Source organism: Capsicum annuum, unplaced genomic scaffold (assembly GCF_002878395.1).
Source record: "Capsicum annuum cultivar UCD-10X-F1 unplaced genomic scaffold, UCD10Xv1.1 ctg2574, whole genome shotgun sequence".
NCBI lineage: Eukaryota > Viridiplantae > Streptophyta > Magnoliopsida > Solanales > Solanaceae > Capsicum > Capsicum annuum.
In genome coordinates this window covers 60982-71850 of record NW_025831954.1, presented here as the reverse complement: position 1 = coordinate 71850, position 10869 = coordinate 60982, and the positions used below count along the sequence as shown (strand labels likewise).

At 36.5% G+C, this 10869-nt stretch overlaps 2 protein-coding genes and 1 pseudogene across 2 annotated transcripts; 1 reads left to right on the top strand and 2 right to left on the bottom strand.

Annotated features, from left to right (window-relative positions):
* Positions 1-978, bottom strand: part of LOC124890826 — a 6208-nt pseudogene extending 5230 nt beyond the window's left edge.
* A 26-nt stretch (positions 979-1004) lies between these two features.
* LOC124890825 (serine/threonine-protein kinase Nek7-like) lies at positions 1005-2045 on the top strand. Its single transcript, XM_047402644.1, has 2 exons — positions 1005-1582; positions 1646-2045. Exons 1-2 carry the CDS (start codon positions 1005-1007, stop codon positions 2043-2045), a joined length of 978 nt encoding a protein of 325 aa, XP_047258600.1.
* A 6971-nt stretch (positions 2046-9016) lies between these two features.
* Positions 9017-9493, bottom strand: LOC107846129 (zinc finger A20 and AN1 domain-containing stress-associated protein 8-like). Its single transcript, XM_016690597.2, has one exon. It carries the CDS (start codon positions 9491-9493, stop codon positions 9017-9019), a length of 477 nt encoding a protein of 158 aa, XP_016546083.2.
* Positions 9494-10869: the final 1376 nt, after the last annotated feature.

Here is a 10869-nt window from a genome sequence, read left to right as displayed (position 1 = left end):
CTTAATTTTGGAACAAATTTCATGTAATAGGTATCTGGCACACCAAACGACATGTGCCCTGAGCTCCTTGCCGGCATACCCTATGGCTATAAATCTGGTATATGGTCGCTTGGTAAGAAATAAGAATGTTGATGAAGCAATGTATTTCAGCTCATTACATCATCTCCCTAATACTAACACTTTAATGTGATTTTAGGATACTGTATGTTTGACATTGCTGCATGTCAACCCCCGTTTAAAGCTTCTGTGAGTTGATTTTTCAGCTATCTGAACTTCGTAAACAATACCTCAAAAAGTGATACTTGTTATGCAAAAAAAAGAAAGAGAAGTTCTTTATCCTGATATCTTCTATATGATTAGTGATAATGTAAATCCAACAGGACAAAACTAGACTTATCAACAAAATAAACCGGGGTTTGTTCTCACCACTTCCGATTATATACTCCTCCACCTTGTAAGTATCTTCCTTCTCAGCACGCCACAAGTATAACAAATCAGTCAGTTGACAAAGCGGATTTAATTCTTGCAGGAAACAGATAATAAAAAGCATGCTAAGGAAAACTCCAGAACAGCGACCTACAGTGAGTGCGAGCTACATATGTTCAAATGTTATTCTTTCCGTTTCAATCTGTTAAGTCTTATTTTCCTTTTTAGTCCGTTTAAAAGGGAATGTTTCTTTCCTTTTACAACAACTCCTTAATTCTAACTTTCTACGTGGCATGTTAAAAGATCACAAACTTAAATTACATTTTGATACATTCTGCATACCTTTATTTTAAGACCACAAGATTCAAGTCTTCTTTTCTTTCTTAAACTTCTTGCCAAATCAAAACCAGAAAAACAAAATGAAACGGAGGGAGTATTAAATTGAGATTCATCTTGATATATTTTTTTACCTCTACTTATAGGCTGCCGAGCTGTTGAGACATCAACATTTGCAACCATACCTCCTCTTGTGTCACAACCCTTCATCTGCATTTCTTCCTGTGAAGTCCCCGAGCAGAATGAAAGAGAAAACACGACCATCACCTGGAAAATCTATCAGTCCGAGAGGTAGCAGAGACAGACAGTTGAAGCTAAAAGAGAAGAGAACTGTCCTTTACTTTGACGAAAGTGATAACATTCAGCCAAGAAACTTATCTAACAATTATAACACGTTCCGAGCAAAACTTGACACTAAGACAGTAGATCCAACAAGCTACTCGGTTAGGATCTCTCAAGATAGTGAAGATTCTAAAAGTAGGGAGATGAGTGAGGCAGCTGTTTGCAATGGATATGATCAACAGGAGACTATCTCAAAAACAGAAACTACGATCACTCCAAGCTTGTCAAGTTCAAGGGCAAAAACATGGTCTGAGGAGCAAGAGCATGTTTCTCCGGAGCATGCTAGTCGATTTGACGAGGGTGATACGAAGAATAACAAGACAAAAGAGCTTGAGGTGTTGAGCAGTCCACTGGACCATGAGGAAGCAGATATAGTGGAATGTATCTCCGCAAAATCTAGCAGAATGACATTGTCTGATGGAAGATTCAACGATAAAACACGATCCTTCGATGAAGAAAGCACTTCATCTAATTCACAGTCGGCAAAACCAGATCCAGAGGCAGCACCAAGTTGCTGAGTTACTGAAACTGTAAATTGTAGCGAGTGTAGAGAAGTTGCTATTGACTTCTTGTCAACTGAAAGCGATGGTTCACTTCTACACAAACACGAGTTAGAAAAGAAAGCAACCGCAGTTTATGACACCAAACAGGATAAGAAAGACTCTCTTCGAGCACTGGATGATAAGGTTTCACAGCTCAAGTCACTAGCTGCATTAGCTAATAAGGAGGACAAAGACGACTGGGGTAATGCTACTGAACAAAGAGCTGAAGCTTTAGAGTCTCTTTTGGGGGTTTGTGCGCGACTACTTAAGCAGGAAAAAATAGATGAGCTTGCTGGTGTTCTGAAACCATTCGGGGATGATGGAATGTCGTCTAGAGAAATAGTAATCTGGTTGACAAAAAGTCTCATGACTGCACAAAAGTTGTCCAAGGGGTCGTGATGTTGCACAAAACCTATCTTTTGACCTATAGAACGAGCCTCTGTCTTACGTAAATCATCAAGTATTGTTGTAGGACAGTTGATGGAGCTGTGAAGATTATATATAATGTACTTTTAAAGTTGATTTCTACTCTATGATGATACTTACCACATTTTCTACTGTTAGTTTTTTCTCCAAAACTACCTGCAGACAAAGATTATACATTTCTGCAGCTTCTTAGATATGATTGTGTTATTATCGGAGTTGATTTCTAATATAGGCACTCAACTAATAGTATTATCTCAGAAAGTCACGTTCTGAGAATCAAGAAGAAAGGTGATTTTCTCAGGTAGTAACTATTAGCTGAGTGACTATCTAAGAGGTCAGCGCGATATTATAGTTGTCTTATAGAAAAAAGTATCAACAATCAAATTGTTCCTTTTAACATTCCATTCCTCTAACCTCAAGCCTCTTGTAAAATGAATTTAATATTTTTAAAAAGTTTTTTTTTTTTATACTATTATTATAGTTTCCCTTATGCACATTTTGCCAATTTGCAATGATTCTATCTTGATTGTCATAATTTATTGGTATGATGTTACTTTTCTTATACTTTTCCTTGTCCCGTTCAAAGTCGTCTCGCTCCCTTTCCCTGTCAGATATCCTACCACTATCACGTTCATGAGACTTTAGTCTTCCTTGATCCTTACTCTTGATAAAAATTATTGTCCTTTATCTTTGACATTTATTTTTCTTTCATGTCATTGATTTGTTTTTTCTATTTATTCTTTACTATTTATGGCCGTTGACTGCTGCACACTGTATTTGAAAGTTTGCATCTGATGTTTTATTGGTATTGATATCCTCATTTTAGGATGTTATTCATTGAGATAATGGTAACTTCCGTGTTATGTTTGTTAAATTTGGTGTTCTGTGATTCACTCTCACTGTTGTCCAGTGACTGAACATTTAATATAAGCTGACAGTATGATGATCTATATTTATGTTGAAATATCACAGAACATGGGCTATCCTATGTAGTTCCGGTGAAGAGAGAGGTGAGAAAGGTGAAACGTAAGGTTGTGAATGGTGGGAAAGCAAATAGGAGTGTGTCTTTTGTGTTGACCTCCCTAAAAAAATGAAAAGGTCGGGCTGTTAACTTTATTGTTTTGTGGTGGTTGTTGAAGACTAGTTTCTTGAAGAGCTCTCCGAGATGTGCATTGCATCAGCTTGATATTTGTTGGAAACTATGTATTCGGTGCGGCAGTAAATAAGTGCAGAAACTAAAAACAAAATTGTAGGAAATTGTTTTATTGTGTATTTTCATTTTTGTGGTAATACATGTGAAGTGGAAGTACGTTGAAACGGAGGTCGACAATATTCAATACTCGAAAGATTAACAGAAAACAGTTTGCTGTGGAGTGAACTTCAGATCACGGTGCTTCTAAAAGGATCAAACATTCATCAAGACAAAGTGAAATGGACATTTTCTACTCATGTTTAGAGTTTGTAAAAAATATGCTTGTTATACTGCTTGTTCAGACATACAGTATTTTCTTACTTGATGTTGCTGCATTCGAATTTGGAAAGCAAATTACACGGCTGACTTGTTAATGTAGGATATCATATCATGTGCTATGTCGGAAATGCACTCCTATCAATGTACCGTGAGTGTGAAGTATTGACGAGGCATATGACGCGTTAGAGGAAATAGCGGAGAAGGATGTTGTCTCTTGGGTAGCTCACTGTCTCAATCAATTTTCAGTTCTAAACAAAAGAAGTTTGATCTTTGTAGTTGTGTTTGTTACTTTTTCCAATTGTAAGATGATTTAGGTGGAAAGTGAGGTCCCTCTAAATTCTTGTTTTCTTTAACTTTAGCTTTAAAGATCCAATTTTTACTCGAGAAATCACAGTAATATGAACAATGAGTTGTCGAAGAAAACTGGTTTACCCAACCAAAAAGAATAAATTACTCTCTATGGTTTAAAATAATTTTGATACTATAAAAATAAAAGGCTGAAAGTTTAAATTTTGATTGAAGTGATAAGGCTTTCACTTTAAAAAAACAAATACTAAAAAAGAAGTATTAATATATTTAAAATCAAGTGGGTCCAATAAAGGTAAAAAGGTAATTGTGCCTTTGAAAAATTTCCAAATAAGGAAAGACGACATTTATTTTGGAACGGGCGACACATAATTTGGGTCGGAGGTAGTAACAGATTTTTGCATATGCATCCATTTAGGCTTATTGTGTTTCCTTTCAAATTGCTCTTACATTTCAACCATTTTTCATTTTGTGCTTGTAATGTTCTACTTCAAATAGATGTTCACGAAGGGATTGTTCTTAATATTCATAAATGCAAAAGCACAAGTACAATAAATCGAAACAGATGCAGAATCAATGATTTGTACAAAATACTTTGCTTGACATTATTGAGTCAAGAGTTATCACTTGAGAACAACACTGATAGGCTTCCAACAAAGTCTCAAAAAGAGGAGCTACTAACAGTTCCACCAAATTTAGCTAGAACTGTAGAGGTCTAAAACAACTTCATCTACTAATTCTTGGAGAATATGCCTAGCAACTTCAGTGCCACATTCATATTCTTTAATATCGAAGTCCGTACATTTACCCAAAGAATGGCTCATATCCCATTCTATTAGCTCGTCTGGGATCAAACCAACAAATTGTGTCCACTCTTCGACCTCATCAATAATATCAGCAATCAGAATCTCTTTGGTCATACTTGATGGTAGTTTGGTATAGGTTCTGAAACCAGAATCAGAGATTGGAGAAAATTTTGAGTCTAGGTACTCTAATTGACAATCAAAGGCGAATCCTTTAAGCTGATTCATCTGTTTTGGTTCATTACGGCAAAGCAACTCACCGAAAGCCATCCACAAAAAACTCGAAAACATTTCATGTACATTGAGGAGAAAATGGCTCACAGAGAACCCATCCTCTACAGGTAGAGCCTGCTGTTCAGGTGTAGTTCCAAATATTAGTTCAACATTCAAAATGACCTATTTTGCGTAGCTGAGCTTGCTTCCTTTTAACTGATCAATCTTGCTGATCTCTCCAGAAACATTATGAATCAGTTCTCTGTAACCCCTCCTGGTGGATAATGAGGTCTCACAATCTGAAAGACCTCAATCAGGTTCTGGAAAGAGTTGTTCATCATCAACAGAGTCCACTGATTCAGCAAGCACTTTGTCCTCTGGAATAAAACAAGCATCATATTTATTAGAAGCATGGATGCATGAAATCCAAGTTCAGAGTTGTTTTATTTTTTAATTTATGTATTTGAGGGAAAGAAAGGAAGTATGCAAATAGTAAAATGTCGAATCGGGGACCATACTTGAGCTACTAATGGGACTGCTGGACAGGTAGCTGTCAGTTGAATGGTGATCAAGTGAATTCCCATCTAAATCTGCTTCATCTTCCAAAGGAGAAAATTATCTAGTAGGATAAGTGAGAGCACATTTAGCTCTAAAGCTTTGCAAACCTGGTTCTGAACTCTTTATTTCGGCCATCTCAAAATCCATATCTTCTTTATCAGATCCGCCAGGTCGAGCACCTGGCATCGATTCCAAACCCATGAGCCTAGCAACCAAACTTGGAGCTTTCATTTCGCGCTTGGAAAACCCCCACTGTTCTCATCAGCAATCTACATTGTTCATACAAGAACCAAAAACAATAAAAACAAAAACTTTCCTGTCAGGCTAAAATCTGAGACAATAGAAGAAAAAGAAAGCTAAATGTGGGAGTATAGTTCAAGAAATGAGTACCAAACGAAGCTTTGGCTGTTTCTCATCCCCTCCAAACTTTTTTGAAGCTTGTTTCAAGCAAGCTATAAGAATGCAGCACAAAAAAAGAATAATTTAGCCCTCTAGCTATAATCACCTTCAAGAAATTACCATTCTGCTTTAAAAATGAGTGGAATGTAGTAGTAGCTAACCTGGTGAAAGCAGTTTCTTTGGAAACAACATCTTGGCAAATCTACGGTTCCGATCAAAGAGCTGAAAGAAAATGCCCACACAACCACAAGGCCTTTGAGGTTGTCTGTCATTCATTTCTCTAGCTGAGCTATCATTCATCCTTCAAAATCCTCTCTTAAATTTCTTCACCTTTTCTCCCACTTTGCTGAATGTGATTCACACACTTTGTCTTCGCAATAAGATTCTATCAAACATTATCTTCACATTAATTTGAAATGAATTAAACAAAAGACCCCCCCCACTGGCCCCTCTTCCCACCACATCACTCACCCTCCTTGGGCCAAAAAAAGAAAATGGGGAAAAAGAACTTACATTTTCATGCAACAAACAAAGCAAAAACCCAACAAAATATCAGAAAGAAAGTAGAAAATAGCTATGAAAAGTAAAACCCTGAGCTGTGTTCAATTATGACAAAACTTTCACAAGAAACCACAGTCAAACAATGTAAACACAGAACAAGAAAATACAAATAGCAATACCCAGAATGTCCTTAACTTGCACCAAATGTTCTATTGTTCAAGAAAACAGCTAGAACTGGTTATAGTACACTCTAGTAAGCTATTCTTTTCCTTTTTTAATCTTCTTTATGACAGTGAAAAAATCAAAATCATATTTATTTTACATTAGTTCCTATAGACATTCTTTCTATGCTTTGCTATCACAAATGCTACAGAATAAGAAAAGAATGCGTCAATAGAGACTAACCGATTAGGCACCAAACAATAATAATAGATCCCAAAGCAATTGCATCAAGGAAAAGACCGAATGTTTTTCGAAATCCAAAGTGCCAAAGAACTTCAAAGTACTTCTTAGAGAAAATAGAGGGAGTAATAGCGGAGGAGAAGTTTGTCCTCTTAGAGAAAGAGAATGGTGAGTTTATATAGTGAGGAGGGCCGTCCACAATCCCAAATAATGAACGAAGAATAATATTTAATGGAAGAAGAATAACATATAATGAATCAATAAAGGGGATTGTTCCCTTAAATGGATGGGATAAATCATTCCGTTCCACCAGTCATGCTATAGTTGCCATAAATAAATAATACCCAATTATAACATTTGAAATTTGCATGAATAAAACAAGTAAAAAGAGATCCTTCCTACTTATTAAATGAAGTCAAGAAGAGGTATCTAAATTTACCATAATTAACGTGTGAGGGGATGTATGTCAACCAAGTAAGGCAAGAAAAATAAAAAATTAATTAGTGAGATGCTTTTCTCAAATCAAATTGGTACAGGATCATACCCAAACAGTCAAAACATGCACATATTAGCTTTATTAAAGATTTACGAAAAAATCCAAAAAATAAAAAATCGGAAGTACATTGAAGCTGAGGTCGACAATATTCAATACTCGAAAGATTAACAGAAAACAGTTCGTTATGGAGTGAACTTGAGATCACGGTGCTTCTAAAAGGATCAATCATTCATCAAGACAAAGTGAAATGGACATTTTCTACTCATGTTTAGAGTTTGTAAAAAATATGCTTGTTATACTGCTTGTTCAGACATACAATATTTTCTTACTTGATGTTGCTGCATTCGAATTTGGAAAGCAAATTACAAGGCTGACTTGTTAATGTAGGATATCATATCATGTGCTATGTTGGAAATGCACTTCTATCAATGTACTGTGAGTGTGAAGTATTGACGAGGCATATGACGCATTAGAGAAAATAGCGGAGAATGATGTTGACTCTTGGGTAGCTCACTGTCTCAATCAATTTTCAGTTCTAAACAAAAGAAGTTTGATCTTTGTAGTTGTGTTTGTTACTTTTTCCAATTCTAAGATTATATATGTGGAAAATGGGATCACTCTAAATTCTTGTTTTCTTTAACTTTAGCTTTAAAGATCCAATTTTTACTCGAGAAATCACAGTAATGTGAACAATGAGTTGTCAAAGAAACCTGGTTTACTTATGTTGAACCAACCAAAAAGAATAAATTGCTCTCTGTGGTTTAAAATAATTTTGATACTATAAAAATAAAAGGCTGAAAGTTTTAATTTTGATTGAAGTGATAAGGCTTTCACTTTAAAAAAACAAATACTAAAAAAGAAGTATTAATATATTTAAAATCAAGTGAGTCCAATAAGGGTAAAAAGGTAATTGTGCCTTTAAAAAAATTCCAAATAAGAAAAGATGACATTTATTTTGGGACGGACAAAAAAGGAAATGGCGACACATAATTTGGGACGGAGGGAGTAGTATTTTTATTTGGTTCGAAGGATATCATGTGCCTCAGCAGAGAAGTAAAGTTCTGCTCTCCTCTCTTTCTCTAACGTATCTAGTTCTATAGCTTAACCCTTACTTTTACGATGTAAGGGCAGAACGCATGTCAAAAGTTAATTAATTTCGCTATTATGAGTATTTTTGGGGGTGTTGGAGACTTAATTAAAATGTATTAATACTATGTAATATTGATTGGTAATATTTATGTCTATTAACATTCTAAAATTAAATTATAAAATATTATTTTTTTAAAGTGGGTTGGCCCGTAAGACCCGCAACCCACAGAGTAATAGTGTGGGCTTGATATTTTTTGGCTCATCATTTTGATAGGCTAGCCCAACCTGACCCGTCAAACTCAAAGCCCGTGTGGGCTACTTCAGATGGGATGAGCCAACCCATATTGACATCTCTACAAAAAACAAACTCTACATTATTGATACTCAAAGGAGACTTTGGAATCTTGAAGAATGCACGGAGGCGAATTCAGGATTTCAAAGCGTGGATGTATGAATGTTAAATTCATCAAGATGACCAACATTATGCATATTATACTAGACAAGGAGCCCAGAAATAGGGACAAAACAAGAACAAATTCCATGAAAATGTGCACCAAGATCATAAATAACTTATACACCAGGATTATCTAGGCTCTAGGGTACCCCCACCCCCACGCAAAACTTTCATCGTCACCCTGTAAGACGAGGCCAACTTATCGAAAGATGGGCATTGCTTCAGTTCATACAACCTTTCAATAGGTGCTTGTTAGATCTTATTAAGCTTTTCTGCTACGATGATAGGATTTGCTTTTGCTATTGCATTCTGACCAGCATTCCTATAATCAAACGGGCAGTTGTGTTTGTCTGAATAATGCTGAACTGCGCAGAAAAGATCACCACATTTGCAACTGAACCCCGTTAAGCCCACACGCTTACGACAAGCTGTGCACTTTTTCAAACCCTCTTTTGACTTCACTTGTGAAATCTGAGAGGCTAAATCTGCACATGCAACCGCGGCACCTGCAAAAGCACGTTCTGATTCATCGCTGCTTGAGCTTCTGCGTACGATATCTTTGCTGGATGCAGCTGCAAGCTTTGAATGTTCGTGCTTCAGTAGTATCATGTCCTTTTGACACTTGGAACACATATTCATCGTAGCTGCACTACCAAAAAAATCACAGTCGTTGATGCAGAGGACGGGGTCTTCTGGAGCTCGACAACCTGTCTCTTTAGATGACTCCATTTCTGCAGTTAACAAGTTAAGTTCAACACCACAAGTGTCACGCCTCAAATCCTATTGGGGCGGACTGGCACCCGTAACCGAGGAGGCCCGGGAGAACTAGCTCATCACCTTATACTTCTCATGCATACCTGTACGACAACCCGAAATTCGGACAGTGTCATATCGCAATAAAAGAAAATAATAATCTTTATAAGCTCGAGCACACATATATATATGTATATACAATACTTGGCCATTGGAGCCATCACGTCTATTAACAAAACACCACCTTGACTGTACATTAGGTCTACAAAGCCTCTAGACAATACACAGAGTTTAACTAAGGCCGGGACACACCCCGCCATACAACTAACTTCTGTACAATACCAAAAGTGACTGGATATGACATGGAAAGCCCCGAAGCAAACTGGAGCTCACCAAAAGCAACTGGATATCCTGACTCCTACTTGTGCGTTGTATGAGCTGACATACCTGTGCCTGTAGCATGAAATGCAGGTCCCCGTGGGGGACGTCAGTACAAAATATGTGCTGAGTATGTAAAGTTGTAGATAATCACATATGATATAGGAGCTCAGTAAAAATTAGAAACAAGTGAATAAATCGTAATAGGAGTGGAACACACTTACTAGAACTTATGACAACCTGTACATTGTATTTATTCAATCACTTTACCTTCGTTCTTATCATCTTTGTAATCATTATTGTACTGTACTGTGACCATTAGGCTGCCTCCAGTACATATCAACTGGGATCGACCCATGATAGGCATATGACCTTGGGATACCACCCATAAACACATAAATAGGGATCAACACATGATGGGCTTATGTCCCAGGGATACCACCCTATAAGAGAGAACTTCCATCACTTAGTTCAATTAATTTTTGAGATTGTTATTTCGGTCGCCACCGCATTTTTGATACTTTGAAACAATGACACATCAATAAGAGACATATAAATAGACCATCAATGCAATAACGATGAAGTAAGAACTCACTGGCAAATCAATGAAGTGTTTTGGAGTCATCAATGCTATAACAATGAAATAGGAACTTATTAGTATATCAATGAAACGTTTTGGAGTCATTAATAGCACATGGATCTTGTTTGAGTAACGGGATACCTTCTGACATTCATTAGTGCAATAAACATGTAAGATTTGGAAAACAAGTAAGTATTGGAATGTCTTGACATCTTGTAGGGTGGAAACAAGTTCATTGGTAACGTAGGACATCATACAAAACCATTATGGATCACATGTTATTGAATAACTTTGGAAACTTTCTTAATAGAACAATTGTTCACTTTTATGCCAAAGATATGGTATAGAGTATTCTTTACATACCTGACTGTCAACCTTCAATACTAGTCCCAAA

Coding starts and splice junctions, on each gene's coding strand:
- LOC124890825 (XM_047402644.1), top strand. CDS start 1,005: ATGAAAGAGAAAACACGACCATCACCTGGAAAATCTATCAGTCCGAGA. Junction 1,583..1,645: donor AGCACTTCATCTAATTCACA/GTCGGCAAAACC, acceptor TGTAAATTGTAG/CGAGTGTAGAGAAGTTGCTA.
- LOC107846129 (XM_016690597.2), bottom strand. CDS start 9,493: ATGGAGTCATCTAAAGAGACAGGTTGTCGAGCTCCAGAAGACCCCGTC.